Source organism: Homarus americanus, unplaced genomic scaffold (genome assembly GCF_018991925.1).
Source record: "Homarus americanus isolate GMGI-L3 unplaced genomic scaffold, GMGI_Hamer_2.0 scaffold23617, whole genome shotgun sequence".
Classification (NCBI taxonomy): Eukaryota; Metazoa; Arthropoda; class Malacostraca; order Decapoda; family Nephropidae; genus Homarus; species Homarus americanus.
In genome coordinates, this window is record NW_024720711.1 from 5673395 (window position 1) to 5693929 (window position 20535).

General features: G+C 41.2%; 1 protein-coding gene across 1 annotated transcript in view; it reads left to right on the forward strand.

Annotated features, from left to right (window-relative positions):
• Positions 1 to 1452: 1452 nt before the first annotated feature.
• The window catches only part of LOC121860792, a gene marked incomplete at its 3' end in the record, with an annotated part of 40028 nt that continues 20945 nt past the window's right edge, over positions 1453 to 20535 (forward strand). The window contains 1 exon segment of the mRNA XM_042358172.1: positions 1453 to 2302. Within this exon segment, the coding sequence (XP_042214106.1) occupies positions 2188 to 2302 (115 nt within the window).

Here is a 20535-nt window from a genome sequence, read left to right on the forward strand (position 1 = left end):
TTTCCTTGTGGTTATCAGCATATATATATATATATATATATATATATATATATATATATATATATATATATATATATATATATATATATATATATATATATATATATATGTTAATAAACTTCGCTTGGGCGAAGAATAGGTCAGTGCAGCTTAATTGCTTCGTCAGTGTTTGTTTACGCAGTAGGCTAGTGGATGGTAGCTCAGCCCCTCTATATCCCAGCTGTTCATCTGCTTACATGACTTGACTCAACGTCGTAGCGGGCTGCCTGCTGCTTTACCACATATTCGAGGCTCAGTATTCGAACATGCTATCTTGGTGTTTATTTTATTTCTAACTTTGGGTTGGTCACATTTCCCCAAGCTGATATATTGCTAGGTCGGGGTAATTGACCTATGGTAACTGAAATTCAAAGGTTTCATTCCTGGCAAATGTAAAACTATTCTGGAATTATATCGTTCACACACACACACTATAATAATAGTTGCCCCTCGTGTTGGAGGATGGCCGGTCCTAGCGTAAATTAGTTTAGGGTATAGAAGCTGACACTAACACAAGTGCCACCCTAAGTTAACGAGCTGTATGACCCGGTGTTAAGGAATAATCCAAGAAGACCGGACAACTTGCCGACAGTTCTGGCTCACCATTACCCTGGAACACGATCTGGAAATCGATTAACATTCAGGTTTCCAATTACTGCTGGGTAAACAGAAACTTGTTCGGGGACCATTCGCTTACGAGGCGAGCAAGCTGACCATTACACACACACACACACACACACACACACACGTATTTTCTGGTCCAAGGCGTCAGTAATTGATACTAAAGTGTCCTGGCTGTCGCTATGCTTCTCCAGTCGTCTTGCGAAGATAGCGTGTTTAGGGGCGTGACTACCCGCTCAGGTAAGCTGTTCCCCTCTCCACACTACACTATGAGGAGTTGTTGGTCCTCATCTGGGAGTGAGCACGTGACTTAAACACTTAAACTATTACTTCTAGTTTTACCCTTGTCTGGCCTCAGTCTCGGTGACGTAGCTGCATGATCTATATCTTGCATCACCTTGAACGTCTTCATCATGTCCCCGCATAGTGAACGGTTGATGGAAACCTTAGCCTGCACACACACACACACACACACTACTCCAAGAACACGCCAACCAGTGGTTTAGATATTAGCAAAGTTGTGTTCTATGTGTGATATACTTATTAACAGTCAGATACACACATACAGACATAAGTACGGATGTTGTGTCACCAATGTGGATAGAGGAATGACCATCAAGTTTTTCCTCCTAAAAACAAGATTAAAGCCCGAAATAGCTAGACCTGTGCCTAAGCGAGTTGTTTACCAAATAAATAATGAGTATTGATCTCCGAGTGTAAAGGTCTAGGGCCACAGTTGTAGAGTGACGACATAATGGTGTGAAGGAGTTAGTTGGTGAGGGTGGCGGTGGGTGTTCCTCGAGCACCGTGTGTCGGCTGGCCAAGCGGGGCGTCAGGCGATATATCATGCAGTAGGCAAGCCAGGTCGCTCACACGCCAAGCAAAATATTGATTAGCGGTAGTTTTAAATGGCCCACGGAGTTCTACGGGCGGGAGTTACCATTGTAGTAGTGTAGGGAGTGACCGGGAGATGGCTCTGCCTGCGCGCGCATCTCATGATCAATAGCACCACGTTCGAATCTGCCGAGGTGCCGGCGGTTTCCTCTTTTGTACCTTTATCACCCCCAACCTAGTCCTCCAGGTGAAGCACCAACATGTATCTAATGAAGGAAATTGGCAAAAAATGATCCCTTTTGCGTATAAGACACTGAGGGAAGAGGTTTGAAGGGAGGTAGGGTGGGATAGGTTGGCGTCCTGAGTGGATATGAACAGGTTGGTGAGGATCCAGTACGGTGGAGGAAGTGTGTTCCCTCACTCATATACCTTGGGAGTGGAGCGAGGGAGGGTGTGTCCCCTCAACCTGTGTGTCTCTCAGTCCTATGGCGTTGTCTCGTCCTCACACAACGCCTTAGTAACAGTAAAAGAATAAACAAACACAAGTATGGGTGGCGGAGCGTGGTGATACATATCAACATTTAGGGTTTGCGGTGCTTTTCTTTAGTTTATTTTATTATTTTTCTTTGCCCTCGGCGGGGCGTGAGGGATGTGTTGGTGATGCAGACAGCGGGGTGGAAGTTCCTGTGAAGGATGGAGCACGATTCTATAGGGCGTGGGGCCCTTCGCTGGTTCAACGTGAAGATTTCCCTCCTGCTGGTGATCGCTACCAGGCTCGCCCTCGCCAACTCCAACGCCAACATGTTCTGTGAGTAACAACCTCTTTTCAAACGTCTCAAGTCTCAAGGTGGACAAACCTCTTGGAAAGAAATCTGAAGTTTATTTCAGGATTTTCTCTTAGAGCACCACAGTATCGGCATAATGCATTAACTGTTTGTTCTCTTGGTCAAACGCATTTATTTTTGCGTAATGTTGCATATTTTATTTTTTTATAATGTTTCCAGTGAGCAATTGTTTGTTATATTACTCAAGAATTGTTATATTTAATGTCATTTCTTTAATTACAGTATTCCACTTTGAGAAAATCCTGCTTGCTTTTCAGATTTTTTTCCTTACAGCTATTCCAATCCCGATAATTAGTTAAATTTATGTATATTCAGTGAGGTGTGTGTTCGGAGATAGCCTGTGTCGTGTCTTTACTCCTACGTTCTTTTCAGAAGCATTCTCTTGGTGTCTGATAATATATTTCATGTTCAGATTGAAAGTGCTTTGGCCATAGAAAAATCATGATATAATTTTTCGGGTTTTTACTGTTTAAAAAGTAGTTTGGTTAATTGTCTGATATAATGGTTATATTTCCTTTCGAGTTATTGTATTAGTTTGTTCACTAAGGTTATAGCAAACTAACTACTGTATGCATCATTTTAGGACATTGGTAAGGTTAGATGAGTTGAGAGTTGATTGTATACTGTATAGCTAAGGATTGCAGTAACAAGTGATCCTTTTCAGTCTTTTAACTGTATATACCAGAAACCTGTAATGTTTGTTATGATGATGTAACCAAGCTGACCTATAATGCTGTACAGTTTAATTATGCTTTATAGTATTCCAGCCACTTCAGCCTTCATACTACACAATGTCTTCTCTTAATTGATTTAATATATAGGATCATAGTTACTTTGTGTTTATTAATTTATTCCAATGTTTTACTGAATTATAATGACTGTCACTAACTATTCCTAAGTGTAGTTACTGTGACCTACATTCTGTGTTGGTAATTTTGCTCTTGACACTAATATTGTTTCCTGTTTATGCCTCGACTTTTCTTCTTTGACATTTTTATTAATTCTGTGATTTGAGTGAGTTATTCTAAGTTAATTTCGTGATTGAATGATTTTTAGTTTAATTTGAATGCGTTGAAATCAACTTGGCTCGTGTAAATTAATTGAGCTAAGAATTTGTTATTTTTTCTTAATATTAATTAGTTTCATATACTGTATTGTTATAAAATATATTTATTGCTACAATTTATTGCAAGGTGATTCGAATATATTAAATTACTGGTAATTGCTCGAGTGGTTTATCACGTTTATTAATTCTTTATATATTTTGACAAAGTTGGCTCGACTTCATTTATTACTAATATGACCTGAAAAGTTATTTAATTACTCTTCGAGGTAATTTACTAATAAATTGGATTTCCATAATGTGGCAGTAATTAAGAATAAGATTGTGAATATTTAAGTGGTTACCGAGTAATGATTTAATGGCACAATTGAATTAAATCATTAATGTAATTTGTTTATTATGATGGTCGAATTACTGAACGATAAAGTCTATCCACTGGAATATCAAGATATTTTTTATTCAGTTACGAACGGTCAAATTATGTTTAGGGCTTATGAACTATGTGCACAAGAGAATTATTGTTATTGATTTTTTCCACACATATAATAAACTTTTCGTAGTTGGTCATATTCGCACACACACATAGTGATATATTAAATGTTATATCATGCTTTATTCTTTTTATCTATATTCATAATAAAAAATTACGTGAAAATTCGTGAAAAAAATGTTATGTTGGTATCTGTATGGCATAAAGCTTTAAAAGGGTAATTTGTTGGCTTAATCGTCGCATTGTTTTATTGTTGATCAGAGGTGAAAATATCCGCTCCAAATATTTCCCGTATAGCTAAAGTCTTTAAACAGTTCATTTCCTCACTTTACCCCTCCAATACGGTGTACGATTTCCGTTTCCAAATCCTTTTTTTTTAAATAATTCATTTATTTACTTAATGACTTGATAATTTATTAACGTACTCGCTGGATAATTTGTTGAGTTAATGGTGGGGTAATTTGTTGAGTTATATGCGTAGGTGTAAATAAGGAGAGCGTCCCAAGCCCTCCGTTGTCTCTCAGCCATTTGAAATCTTGTTGATCTCGACAAGGGATTTTGAGGGTGTATTTCCTCCCCCCTCACCCCCCCCCCCTCCACACACACACCCAGGGCGTCGAGGGAGGACCTGCCACACAGTTTCAGAGTAACGCTCAATTGTTAAATTGGGATACAGGAGGAGTTTAAAGCTGCCTTGTTCTACACCACGCGGGGCAAATTGTTATCTAAAAAAAAAAATAGTGGGATGCGTTGTAGATTCTGTGGTGACTCCGCTCTTTCTCTCTAGGCTATTATAAAAGGCTATAGGCTACTACAACTACTGATGCTAGTTAGGGCTGTATGGGGACTATAGGCTACTGAAACTAGGGTGATGCGTAGGTCCTGGGGGTAGTAACAAGGCTATAGGCTACTGATAAAATGAAACGCTTGAACGGGGAGGAGGGGAAAGTGAGAGAAATGGAGAGGGAGCGAGGAAGAAAGTGGCTAAACGTGGAAATTTAGGATGAAAGATGAAAATTGGGGATTTCAGTAGACGCCAGAGGTTGGAATCTGAAATAGTGGGACTAGGATAGAGGCGTCGGGAGGTGAACCAAGTAAGAACAGTTTCAGGGCTTTATGGAGTGTCAGACCTGGAGACCTTACTATAGGAGGGAGGGCTATGCTGAATTAGGGTTACTTGTCTTGCTAGGTTGATGGAGAATGTTTTTTTTTTTTTGCTGTGTTAACTTGGAGTTCTGTTCTGGGGTACTTTAGTGCTGTGTTGATCAAGGGTTTCGTTAATTTCTGTGTGAATTAGAGTTTCATCCTTCTGTGTATTAAAAAAATGAATATCAGAAAGAAAACAATATTCTAAGATGCAACGAATATTATACGATGTACGATGTGGATTAGGGTGTGAAGAAGAGATTAAAAAAAGAAAAAAATTACGAAACTATGAAACCTGTTAAAATTTTATTACGGTAGAAATGGGACAATTTTTTTTCCTAGGATGGCGCTATGAATACCCTCCTCCCTCGCCTCGCCTTCCCTCGCCCCCGCACTGCCCAACTGCTATTGTCTCATCACCAAGTCCCTCTGATACAACACCTTTTTTTTCTCCCTTGAGGTATGATGTGATTTATAGACGACGGAAGCAGTAGTGACGCAATTGTTATGGGTTGTTTCGTGTTGCTGGTGGGTGGGGGGAGGGGTGAAGTGTTTTAGTGGAGTTTTTAGACAGTCAGACAGACATAATATATTCATGGATAGTTAAAATAGGTCTGGAGAAGATATAGTTAGTTAGGTTAGTCAATAAAGAACAGAGCAAAGCGTTACTATTATTAGTACAGTGCTATTGTTTTTATTAAGTAGTGAAATTTCAATTAATTATTTTAATTTTAATTACTGTGTGTGTGTGTGTTAGCTTTGATTTCCTGAATAAGTTTGCTGAGGCAGTAAAGAAAATTCACCTAACTTCAATGAAACTAAGGCGTTACTGACGTCATTGACTGGACCCCAAAAAATAGCAACGAAATTGCATAGATATTCTACCCCTGCAATAGATACGTTCGTTTAACAAAATTGGAACGGACGACCATGTTGGCATTTGGGAAGATTACCCGTACGAGTTTTAGGTTTGTGCTGAGTGAAGGTAGAGTCTCTTGTGTAATATCGTTTCTATTTTTGAACCTTTGTGTTTGAGTTTATAAGTCAAGCCCTTACGTGCATTCATACATATTTGATTACGAGGCTTTTTACTGTGCACGGGGCGAAACCGTTGAGAATTTGGCCGCTGCTCTGTTTACGTGGCATTGCGTTCGAGTATTGAAGAAAACACATGCAATTAAAAATAAATATATAGCCTCCAGTGTTTATTTATCGTTATAATAATTAATACATTATTTAATGGAATGAGGTATATATATATTGGTCTTGAGAGAGTTTGATGAATTTATTGCGTGTTTGTAGTGTTTTGTTATTCAGGCTGCCATTATTTACCTGGTGAAATTAATGAGTTGCTTTTTTTTTATCTTTTCTGAAATTGGGTTGAGTAATTAGGATATTGCTGTGAGGGAGGTTTTAATTATGTGTTTTATTTATATGTATGTACTGAGCAATGTAGGTGTTTGACGTTTGTTTGTTTATTTTCGTTTTCTCTCTCTCTCTCTCTCTCTCTCTCTCTCTCTCTCTCTCTCTGGTGCTGCGCCATAACGCCATCGACACACACCACTCACTAAAAACAACCCCCTGACAGCCATCATACACACCGTACACCCAGTAATTTATTCCCGCCACCACCACTTATTGTGAGCAGTCAGCGCTGGTCATGTCTGGAACCCCCTCCCCCCTCCCTGGAGACCCCCTCCCCCCACTGGACTGGAGTGGACCGGACCCTCTTGAACCTTCCGAATCCCTCCACCTCCACCACCCACTGGATCATCTGAAGCTCTTGAACACACCCGAACCCCACCGGACTCGATCTTCTGAGGTTCAAGGATTTAGGGGTTCAAGGGTTCGGAGATTTAGTGGTTCAGTCGTGGAGGGGGGAGGGTCTGCGACACACACACACACACACACACGCTTGCCTCCTCAGTAGCCTACACACCTTAAGACTTTACATATTACACATATTGGGTTATCGTGAGCTGGCCAAGGTACAGTATTGACCACTGTCCTGCCAGGCGGCACAGTGGCTGGCCGTGGCATGTATCCTCTTTAACATCTTTACTACTTGGATTTACGAACGTTTTTAACACCGATTTACTAACGCTTTTAACACTGATTTACGAACGTTTTTAACACCGATTTACTAACGTTTTGAACACTGATTTACGAACGTTTTGAACACTGATTTACGAACGTTTTGAACACTGATTTACGAACGTTTTGAACACTGATTTACGAACGTTTTGAATACTGATTTACGAACGTTCAACACTGATATACTAACGCTTTGAACACTGATTTACGAACGTTTAGAACACTGATTTACGAACGTTTTGAACACCTTAATCTGGACTTACGAACACCATATCTTTCTTACACCTTGTTTAGTATTTTAGTGTTAACATGTTGAATTCCTGGACAATCTGAATACTGGTTTACTTCCCCCCCCCCCTCCTCTCACCACACCGTCGCGTCGCTGCACAAAACACGCCACCACCACCGCTACTACTACACCACCCACACCACTCACCACCATCACCACCACTACCACCATCCATCAGCAACGCCTCTAATACCCCCTCTCTCCCTCCTCTTCCACCCTCCCACACACACCGCCTCTGCCACCGATCATACCCACACTGCTGCTTCTTGGATTCCTGTCGGGGCCTCTCCAACCTAACCTAACTTAACCTAACTTAACCCAACTTAACCCAACTTAACCTAACCTAACTTAACTTATCAGAGTAAATGGTCACCTGCCAACACTTTTTTCGTATTACCTATTTACATTCCTCTCACCTGTTAATTAAAGGTGTTCCCCATTTATCATCACTGTGGCTATCAATTTGCTTGCTGGTCCATGCATGAAGTACTCGGAATAAATACTGGTGAGAGAGAGAGAATATATACACGTTCTTGACATGATTCTTTTACATTACACAGGTAAATAGTTTTCCTTTTTTGGATACATGCTAACACACACACACACACACACACACACTGTCACGCATACTAACTCAAACACACTAACATACGAACAGACGCTAGCACACTAATGCCAAGACACACAAACACATTACACACACACACACACACACACACACACACACACACACACACACACACACACATACTACTTTGCTGTCACTCGGAATCGAGTATGACGATCATCCAGCTATGATACAATGATATGAGTTATTAAGGATGTCATCTAGGTTGGTGAGTTCTGAGGTGACTAAAGAGGCCGATACGGGACCGGCAGGGTCGATCACAGATGTTGCACATGTGGAGGGCTACATCTAGTGCGGGAGGGGCGGCGGCGGCAGCGTCTTTCCGACGTTGGCGCTTGTCTGCCTCGTTATGCAGTCAGGCTAACTCGAAAGTATTCACATCTCGTGTGGTGCTCCTCAACGCGTTACGGTGTGGAGTAATCGTCTACCAGGTGAGGGGGTCGATTTGGCACCTTTTCAGGTTTGTCTTAAGACACACCACCATACACTCAAACATTCCACTATGTATGTGTATTCTTGTCCACCCCCCCCCACACACACCATCTCTTCTCAACAACCTGCATCTGAGTGAGGACAAAACATAGAATTCCGGGAGAGGAAATGAGACGATCAGATTGAAGACCCTTTAGGATGCCTCTAAATCCCGAATTTCATTTAAAACTGACATCGTGAAGGTAGTGTTCATAGAGGGGAGGGGAGGGAGAGGGGTGAGGGGAGGGAGAGAGAGGGGGGCGAGGGGAGGGAGAGAGAGGGGGGCGAGGGGAGGGAAATAGAGGGCGTCGGTAGTGGATGCAAGGGGGAGGGGGAGTGGCAACATCACGGTCCGTCCTTTCATGAACTGCTCATATAAGGAAGACCGACTGTATATTGTCCTCTGTTATAACTCCTATATACAGAAACACTATATAGTTCTTGTTATTTGTGTTTGTTAATGTTAGTCTTAAGAGGAGGTGTAGTGTGGTGGTTTAGACGGAACTTAACGAGACACATCAGTTATATATGAACCAGCGAGTGACAGTTAAGAGCCGTAGAAGATCAATGGAACGCAGAGGGTGTCGTGGGTCGGAGAGAGAGAGAGAGAGAGAGAGAGGACTGGTATATTACTTAGCCTCTACACCTCGACATGTACACAAAGGCCTTCTCGTCAATGTGAAACAGGAGGATGGTGACGGCTGGCTGGCTGAGGAGATGTCATGTCACTTGTCTGTGTGTGTGTGTGTCTGTCTGTTTTGTCATATACACCCACAACACCTCTCTCTCTCTCTCTCTCTCTCTCTCTCTCTCTCTCTTTCTCTCTCTCATCTCGTTTATTCTCTCATTTTCCCTCCATCTCGTCACTCACCCGCACCCCTCCTTTGCTTCTCTTGCTTACTTGTTTATCTTGTTTTTCTTTCTTCTCTTGTTTAATTAGGGTTTCGGTAGGGGAGGTTAGTGCTAGGTTAAGTTAGTGTTTGAGTAGGCCAGTGTTGGGATGGTTAATCTTCAGGTGAACCTTTTTTACACACACACGAAGACTTGACATAATTTATTTGGCTCACTAAAGCTTAAGACACAACGATAAAATTCACAAAAGTTCGAAATTTTTTATTTTTTTATTTATTTTTTATTAGTTATTAATTTATTTTTATATTTTATTTATTTATTTTTACGTAGCTGAATATATCAACAAAATAAACACCTGTGATTGGTCCACTCAGTAAGGAGGTTCAGCGCCACATCTCCTCTGGCGGCTGTTTTTCGCACTACTAACTCAAAAGAGACAGACGTACAAACGCACACACGCTGCGTTATAATTAGGTGTATGACGTCACGCGAGATGAACGTGACGACAACGTAAAGGAAAAAATAGATTCAACTTGACACACACACACACACACACACACACACACACACACACACACACACACCAGTCTTGAATATATTTTAATCTTTGTCTTGTGCCAGGTAGACATACAGACAGGTAGACAGATACCGGTATATAGACAGAGGCATATTTAAATCGAGAGAGAGCCAGATAGAGTGAATCAGGCCCAAACAGACAGAGACAGACAGGTAGAGCAACAGCCAGAGACAGTGTTTGTCGTAGGTTGACGGGCAGACAGACAGATAGACAGATAGGAAGACATATAAACAGATCGAGGGATTAGGAGACAAACAAGTAAGTGAATAGTCAGACAGGTAGAAGAGCAGACAGACAGACACAAACAGACAGGTAAACAGACACAGACAGACAGGTAGAGGGAAACAGAGGTAGACAGACACCACCGCTACAACAGTAAGTCAGACGCCAACAGACAAGACAACCCGAACAATCAATAATGGCGAGGGGGAGAGGTGAGAGGGAGGGCGAGTGGGGTGGTGGTGAGGGCTGGATGGGGTGGTGGTGAGGGCTGGTTGGGGTGGTGGTGAGGGCTGGTTGGGGGTGGTGGTGAGGGCTGGATGGGGGTAGTGGTGAGGGCTGGTTGGGGTGGTGGTGAGGGCTGGTTGGGGTGGTGGTGGTGAGGCTGGATGGGGTGGTGGTGAGGGGCTGGATGGGGTGGTGGTGAGGGGCTGGTTGGGGTGGTGGTGAGGGCTGGATGGGGTGGTGGTGAGGGCTGGTTGGGGTGGTGGTGTGGGCTGGTTGGGGGGTGGTGGTGAGGGCTGGTTGGGGTGGTGGTGAGGGCTGGTTGGGGTGGTGGTGAGGACTGGTTGGGGTAGTGGTGTGGGCTGGTTGGGGTGGTGGTGAGGGCTGGTTGGGTGGTGGTGAGGGCTGGTTGGGGTGGTGGTGAGGACTGGTTGGGGGTGAGTGGTGTGGGCTGGTTGGGGTGGTGGTGAGGGCTGGTTGGGGTGGTGGTGAGGGCTGGTTGGGGTGGTGGTGAGGGCTGGTTGGGGTGAGTGGTGTGGGCTGGTTGGGGGTGGTGGTGAGGGCTGGTTGGGGTGGTGGTGAGGGCTGGTTGGGGTGGTGGTGAGGACTGGTTGGGGTAGTGGTGTGGGCTGGTTGGGGTGGTGTGGGCTGGTTGGGGTGGTGGTGAGGGCTGGTTGGGGTGGTGGTGAGGGCTGGTTGGGGTAGTGGTGAGGCTGGTTGGGGTAGTGGTGAGGGCTGGTTGGGGTGGTGGTGTGGGCTGGTTGGGGTGGTGGTGAGGGCTGGTTGGGGTGGTGGTGTGGGCTGGTTGGGGTGGTGGTGATGGCTGGTTGGGGTGGTGGTGAGGGCTGGGTGTGAGGGCTAGTGGCTGGAGGTAATGGTGGTGGTTAATGAATAAAGGTAGACAAATAAATAACCCCCTCCCCCCCACCACCACCAAAACAAACAATCAAGTATAAACAAACAAACAAACTCCATCCTCCCCCACAAAAAATTATAATCCAGAATAATTATAAATGAATAACACTGACAATAGAGTGGCATTAAATAATTACTTCACATTTCAGTGTTTAAAGGTGATTGTTAACCAGGCTTTTTACTCCTAATATTTACACGGTGTTGAAAATAATTACACTGACATTGATTACATTTTTGACAGACAGAAACAGACACAAAATTCGAGTAAGGGACACCTCTACGTACACACACACACACACACACACACACACACACACACACACACACACACACACACACAGAGTTGTTGATAAGTCATTGGCGAGGACAACACAGGAGAACAGCTGCCCCTCCCCTATGTGTTGCTGTGGTAGTGAAGAGGACCAATTGTATGTCTGTCTGTTCGTGTTTCTATCCATTTTATTATCAATCAGTCTATTTATCTTTCTCTTCGTCTGTTTGTTTGTTAGTCTGTGTCTGTCTGAGTCTTTCCGTCCGTGATAATATTTTTAAAGACGAGAGAGAGAGAGAGAGAGAACATTAACCAAATTGTTTTAAATATCTCGAAAAATAACATTTATTCTTCACAAAAACGTAAGTCATAAAAAATGCAGAGTGAACATGTGAGAAATAAATAAACAAATGAATAAATAAACAAAGAAAATAAGAAATAATAATAAAAATCAGAACAAGAAGCAAAAGGATTTTTACCCGCTGATGCTTTCACTTAAGCCCTTGATCCTCTCAGGCCCGGGCGTTACCTCAGCCTTGCGACAGAGACTCACAAGGCTCACATCCCCACGTCATCCTCACGACAACAAAGGCGTAACGCACCACACCTCCGCCAACTCGCTATAATAAGGCCAGAGATTGGAAAATAAAATCTTGGTCTCCCTTCACGTGTGGAGTATGAAGACTTGTGGAGCAGAACTTTGTTTATATAAGCATCTCAGAGGCGAACTGCGTCTCACTCACTCTCTTTCTCTCTCCCTCTCTCTTTGTCTCTCGTTGATGCAAGACGTCTCTAGCATTTGACTTGTAGTTTGGATGCAGGATCATAGATGGCGTTGTCTCAGTTACTTTTCTTGCTAAACGTCTGCGGCATCTGACTTGTAGTTTGGATGCAGGGTCATAGATGGCGTTGTCTCAGTTACTTTTCTTGCTAAACGTCTGCGGCATCTGACTTGTAGTTTGGATGCAGGGTCATAGATGGCGTTGTCTCAGTTACTTTTCTTGCTAAACGTCTGCGGCATAGTTTGGATGCAGAATCATAGATGGCGTTGTCTCAGAAACTTTTGCTAAACGTCTGCGGCATAGTTTGGATGCAGGATCATAGATGGCGTTGTCTCAGTTACTTTTCTTGCTAAATGTCTGCGGCATAGTTTGGATGCAGGATCATAGATGGCGGTGTCTCAGTTACTTTTCTTGCTAAATGTCTGCGGCATCTGACTTGTAGTTTGGAACGCAAATCTCACACAGATTCATACAAACGCTCACACTAACACACACAAATTTATACAAAACCGCACAAACTTACACTCATACAAACACTCACAGAAAAGCACACAAAGCTCACACAGACACGGCAGCAACATAATACGTTCTGCTGGCTATTGAATCAGAGCAGACCGCTTGATGGTGAGTGTGTATACTGTACCATGTTGCCGCCGTTACCACCACCACCCTACCACTACCACCACCACCAGCATCATCATCCCCCCACCATCATCACTACCACCTCCACAGCATTGGAGTTATGAATACACTTATAATCGAGGAAAAATAAAAATAAATACAACAAAAGAAGCGAATAAACAAAAGGTCATAAGAACACACATAAAACATCAGAATTTATGTACTGTATATTGCTATTTTTTGGCTATTTTTTTGTGTTAATTTTGGGCTATTTTTGGTGGGCTATTTTTTGGGGCTTATTTTTTGACGGGATATTTTTTAGACTATTTGTTGTTAGATTTATACTTATTCTCTAGTATTAAATTGGTACAGTGGTGAATTAGGGCCCAGTAAGTCCCTTAATTATATAGTAACTTCTGGTGGTGAGTAACCTTCAACTCCTTGTGAAACAGCTGAAGAAATTACATAAACCATCAACTGTAATCCAACTAGGAGAAAACTACAGAAAAACAAGAATACTGTATTATATCTTTTAATTCTTGGTGGTATATTGAATAATGAATAAAAAGATGGTTTATTTTTTTAATTAGATAAAAAGAAAATTATATATAGGATTCATGAAAAAAATTAAGTCGAGGTTTAGTAGCTACGTGAGATTAATTGAGCAGCAAGGGATGAGGGGAGGCAAATTAGTGGAGATACCAGGCATAGTTTGGTACGAGGTTGAGGGAGTGATTACGGCCGTGTCTTGCATTTCTTCTCAATCTCCACTTTGTCTCCTGGAGTCTTGAGGGGGAGGGAGGCATGGGCCGGCGGGAGGGAAAGGCGTACTTTTGCTTATCTTCTTTAGCAATCTTCTAATTCTTTTGTAACCTTGTAGGATTTTCTTCTTATTAATTTTTCTTCCCTTTTTGAGTAATATTTGTCTTGGGTTTGAGTGAAATGATGTTTGTTTTTTAAAAGTATAGATGTTTGATGACGTCTGAATGAGATGCACAACACAAAACACTATCGTCCTTTAAAGGATTGGAACCTACAGTATACACCCAACCCTCAGAATGGCAAGCTGGGAGGATCATTACCTCTACACCACAATACTGTCACTTCTCTTTCCAATAACTGTACCGAGAACTTTAACAGAATACAAGAGCTAGAGGTTTTACACCCATGACCGACGCGCCATCACCTAGACACAACAACAACCGACTCGACGCTCACGCTACACGTCGTCAACTTGTTTACCATTCTCGGACGTGTCGATTCGAATACTGCAGCGAAGAGTATAATGCTCAACACGTTTGATTGTCACTTTTTTTTCTAAGGGAATTTATGATTGCTTTTGTGACTTTATACTGCTTTAAGGCGCGTCAATGGGCAAGGAAGGGTCTTTTTAATCAACGTTCAGTAAGTCTTGATATCAACTCTGGGAAAATTTTTCTTTTTAAATAAATAAACAAGTGAGAAAGATACTATATATATATATATATATATATATATATATATATATATATATATATATATATATATATATATATATATATATATATATATATATATTTCATGTAGATCCACAATGAAAACGTGGATAAGATAAATCTTGATAAAATCACACGGGAAAAGGGAAACAACGGAGCTCCTTAGCTTTCGTCTTTATTCAAGACATCTTCAGTTGCCTCTGAAGATGTCTTGAATACAGACGAAAGCTAAGGTGCTCCGTTGTTTCCCTTTTCCTGTGTGATTTTATCAATATATATATATATATGTATATATATATATAATCAACCACCTCACCAGCCAGGACTCGAACCCTGGACCTAATGCATAGGACCAGGGAATGCTACCGACCATACCACAAGAGCACTAAAAGCTGTTCTAGACTATGTGATATTTCACACAAAGCCTGTTCATCGAGCGTAATATGGACTAAAAATGAAGTATACATGGTACCTCGTGTTTCATACCAGCTGGATTCGGTAAAATGCTACTGACATCCACATAAGCGGCACGGGCAGTTCCCAATGAGAGGTTCACGGCGCCATCAGCTCCATGAACAGGCTTTGTGTGAAATATCACATAGTCTAGAACTGCTTTTAGTGCTCTTGTGGTATGGTCGGTAGCATTCCCTGGTCCCATGCATTCTTCAGTGGCTAAGCCTTTATGAAACAATAACAGGCTATATTGTAGTGTAGTGTTAGCTGGTGTATGTGTGTGTGTGACAGTATAAACACAACATACTGTACACTACACCACACCTTCGCTTAACGAGTATGTATAGGTAAATGTGTGAAGCACTGCACTAGACAATCATCATTCCCCCAAGTGTCAAGTAAGGTGCCTAGGTTGACTGGGAGTACTGGGGAATCGAACCGGGGGTCCCTTTAGGCGTCTTATAGCACCACTTGGCCATCACACCTCCTAGTGAACTGGAATTAGATTCTTGAGGTTCCAGCGACACGAAATTGAATTCTCGGGGATTCTGAGAAGGAAAATTGGTTTCTTAAGTAACGCGTAGACGTAAAAATAGTTTCATCGGGTGGTCAAAAAATTGGTTTCTGGGTTAAGGGACAGAAAATTGCATTCTTTAGGGGCGAGGGTGACTAAAAGGGGGTTGTTTCAGGGTCTAAATCCAGTTCGGGTTGCAGAGATTTTCTTTATTTTTTTCTTTCAGGTCCCATCTAACAAAAAGAATGAATTCTCTAAGAGCTTGGAGACATAAATTGAATTCCTTTAACAGCTTAGAGTCTTAATTGAATTCCTTTAACAACTTAGAGTCATAATTGAATTCTTTAACAGCTTAGAGAGTTATAATTGAATTCTTTAACAGCTTAGAGAGTTATAATTGAATTCTTTAACTTAGAGTCATAATTGAATTCTTTATAAAGCTGGAGTCATAATTGAATTCTTTAACAGCTTAGAGAGTTATAATTGAATTCTTTAACAGCTTAGAGAGTTATTATTGAATTCTTTAACAACTTAGTCATAATTGAATTCTTTAACAGCTTAGAGAGTTATAATTGAATTCATAATAAAGCTGGAGTCATAATAGAATTTCTTTGCGAATTTGAGTTAAATTTGAATTCTTTTTAGAGCTCAGTCATAATTGAATTTATTTAACACTTTAGATACGTAATTAGAATGATTAACTTGGATTAAGATAGATAAATTTAATTAATATAAGTTAGGCGTATTTCCTTGTAATTCAACTAGAACAAGTTAAAATGAAAAAATCGATAAATCTTTTGAATTTTAATATCTATTCATATAAAATTGAATGCATATAAAAATCTTCACATGTAAAGGAAATGTATATGCAAATTAGTATTTTGTGGGGGCAGTGGAGGTATTTTTAATTTGTATGATTTAAAACGCCAAATTTTATGAATCGGGGAAACTAGATGCCAATTTTTTATACACCTTGTAAGAGTCAAGGCGCCAAAGTTTGCTTACGTTTGAACTGAGACGCTAAATTTAACGTTCATGATAAACGAATCAGATCGCCAAGTTTTGTAAAGGAAGAACCAGGCCGCCAAGTTTTATAACGAAAAAACAGCCGCCAAATTTTATGACGGTAAAAAAAAATAATAGCCCGCCAAATTTTATAACGAAAAAAAAAAAAACTCCAGACCAGCCGAAGTTTATTACAGTATGCAAGAGGCACTACGCCAAATTTAAATTATCCAGGATTCACAGGGTTTAAAAATAGATTATTCAGAGCCCCGGTAAGGTAGATGGATATTGAATTATGCAGGATGGAGGAACCGCCTGGGTGATGGCTGCCAACCTGAGAACCACATTATTAAGTTAGCCTTCTGTGGCGGGGCTATATGTAAGGGCTAGGGGGCTATATATATAAGGTCTGTGTGTTTGTCGTACCAGTTCTTCATCTATACCTCTTGTCTTTGTCGCACTCATCCCTCATCCAGTTCACAAGGCGTTAATAAGTTCTCTTAACAGACGATAAAACAGACCAAACTCTCCTTAAAAAACCGTCGCCATTGTTTAAATACCTCAAGAGTGTCGCAGAAAACGTTGTCGTTAATTTAAAATCTTCAAACAGTTTGAGAAACTCTCTCATTGGTCCAATTATTTCAAATTGTCTGGGAACTCTCGTTGTTATTCGTCTAGTTTGTTTCTCGTGTTTGAGAGACTCATTCCCATTGGTTCATTTCTTTTCATTGTGTCTGTGAGGGTCATTATCATTGGTTTATAGTGTCTCAGACTCATTTCTATTGGTTCATTTGTTTCATCGTGTTTGTGAGGTTCATTTTCATTGGTTCGTTTCTCCCATAGTGTTTGTTAAGGTCATTCCCATTGGTTTAGATGTTTCAACATGTTTTTTTATTGGTTTATTCCTTCCAACTTGTTCGAAAAGAGAGTTGGCATTGGTTTCGTTGTCTCAAAATGATCCAGTTAAATGAAAACGCTGTTGGACAAAACGGTAACGGTTGTTTTATTGACTCACACTGTTGGACAAAACGGTAACGGTTGTTTTACTGACTCACACTGTTGGACAAAACAGTAACGGTTGTTTTATTGACTCACACTGTTGGACAAAACGGTAACGGTTGTTTTACTGACTCACTGTTGGACAAAACAGTAACGGTTGTTTTATTGACTCACACTGTTGGACAAAACGGTAACGGTTGTTTTACTGACTCACACTGTTGGACAAAACAGTAACGGTTGTTTTATTGACTCACACTGTTGGACAAAACGGTAACGGTTGTTTTATTGACTCACACTGTTGGACAAAACGGTAACGGTTGTTTTATTGACTCACACTGTTGGACAAAACGGTAACGGTTGTTTTACTGACTCACACTGTTGGACAAAACAGTAACGGTTGTTTTATTGACTCACACTGTTGGACAAAACGGTAACGGTTGTTTTATTGACTCACACTGTTGGACAAAACGGTAACGGTTGTTTTATTGACTCACACTGTTGGACAAAACGGTAACGGTTGTTTTATTGACTCACACTGTTGGACAAAACGGTAACGGTTGTTTTATTGACTCACACTGTTGGACAAAACGGTAACGGTTGTTTTATTGACTCACACTGTTGGACAAAACGGTAACGGTTGTTTTATTGACTCACACTGTTGGACAAAACGGTAACGGTTATTTTATTGACTCACACTGTTGGACAAAATGGTAACGGTGGTTTTATTGACTCACACTGTTGGACAAAACGGTCCCTTTCCGGAAAAAAATCATTGGCTGAAGTTCGTGACGGCGTTCCAGAAACTCGTTGTCATTGGCTTAAATGCTTCAAACTGTTTGGTAAAACCGTTTCTATTGGTTAGAAAAATTCCTGGGTGTAGAAGGAAAAATGTTATTGGTTCCGCCGGTACAAGCTGTGAGCTGTCAATGCTCTCATTGGTTCAAATGCCTCGGGGTATTTGAGAAAGTCGTTCCGATTGGTTCAACTCTTTGATGTTTCGAAAAAAAGAAGAATCGCCATCGGTTCAAAGTCTTTTTCAAGTTAAAAAAAAAGACATTTCCATCGGTTCAAATTGTTTCATGTTAGAAATATATAAAGAAATAAATGTATATGTGAGGATGGACAGTATTGTTGGTATAGTCACTCAACAGTTCAGTGAGTGTATGGCCCCACATGCTTCACGATGCTGCTCTACAAACTAATAATAACCCATTTGTTTAAAATATCTCTCGGGGTTGTGGCAGCAGCGGCAAAGAGCCTCACCCAGGATGATAAAACAATTAATTGGTATTGTGCTTGTTCAGCCTTCAAGCTACACCAACGTTAAACATTATATACCTAACCTGTCTATCAGTTCATATATAGACAATGTGTATAGTGTGTGTGTGTGTGTGTGTGTGTGTGTGTGTGTGTGTGTGTGTGTGTGTGTGTGAACGCTGGCAGCTGTTTTATTGAGATATTGCTCCCTGTAAATTACTCCATCTCTACTTTTTCTGTTTTTTATTCTTTTTTTTTCTTCAAATCAAATATTTCAATTTCATTTTCAGCGGAAATAAATTGTTTTGGGTGTTTGTTGACTCACGCAGCCATATAACCTAAGCTAACCTTGGGGGTAAAAACATGAGGGTCGACGGCCGTGTTGAGCGCCTCTGTTCTGAAACGAGATTTACTGATACAGATGAGTCAGTGAGCTGATAGTCTTACCTGGGATCAATACAAGCAGACACACACACACACAGGTATAGTCTGGGCCTAGTTCAGAGAAGAGAGAGAGTGAGAGTCTGACCAAAGCTTGCAGGAGGGACGGGGAATGTGTCTGTGTGTGTGTGTTGAGGTTTTAACAACAAAGACTATATATACACACTATTTACATACCGTGATATATTAAGGTACCTACGAGGCTTTGCTCAGATGGCCGTGAAACTCTACATCACCTCGCTGCTCCTAGGATATTTCTTCTCTAATACACGAGAATATATAAGAAACTATCGATGTTTATATTGTAAATAAATCATAAATGTACACAAGAGTGATATATTAATGAAACTTGTAATATAAGGATTCATATGGATGTTTGTTATTATTTATAGGCTTTTGTTTCATATGTTAGGGTGTTGTATTCCTTGTTTTTGTTGGGTAAGGAAAGAAGGGTATTTGATGGCCCATGAGACAGAGCGAGGAAAGAAATAAAAGGGGTTGGAATATATATACTGTATACTAATGTGTGTGTGTGTAAGAGAGGTAGAGGGAGCGATGGTTAGGTTACGAGAGAGTACAGTGAGAGAGGTAGAAGGTAAATCCTTAAAAAGAAAGTTCCCGCCAGAAAAAAAAAGTTTGTGTACAAGTGACGTCAGACCGGGGCGGGTGACTGCGGCCTCCTAACCACCTTCTCCCTCCGTAATGGGTTCCGGAGACACTGGCTCATAAAAAACACTTTCCTGAAAGAGGTGGCTCCGAAAAATAGCTCCTAAAATAGGCGTGCGAAGCGCTAATCGCGGTCGGGCAAAAATTTACTATGGGATGGCAGTTTACGGGACGAAATCCATCCGGGGTTGGTAGGGTGGTGGTGGGGTGGGGGTCGTTTAGAGTACTAATACCGCCATATATTTTCCCGCGCTAAATGGGGGAGCACTTTTGATAAAGGCTTCTCGTATTTTACCCGCGGATAATGGTCGGGATTATGAAAATTGGGAGCAGGAGGAAGACGAGGAGGATACTGCACTTGTTTCTCTATTATTGTCACAGAAAGAAAAGAGACAAGGTTTCTGTTCTTTTTTTTATTTATTTTCCTTCAAAGAAACTGAGAAGTGAGCTCTGTGTACGTAAACTGTGGTTGGTTGTTTCCGTCGCCGGTAGGGGGCGTGTTGAGCTGTGATGTTTTCGTGGCTGACAGCTTAAGGAATAAAGTTGAATCATCCATAACTACAATTTTGTTTTTTAGTTTGCGTCTGTCATTCTGTCTCTTTATAGTTTGTCTATCTGTTTTGGTGTGTATGTTCATTAGCTTTTCTTTATAATAATCTCTCTCTCTCTCTCTCTCTCTCTCTCTCTCTCTCTCTCTCTCTCTCTCTCTCTCTCTCTCCACATTACCCTCACCCCCATTACAC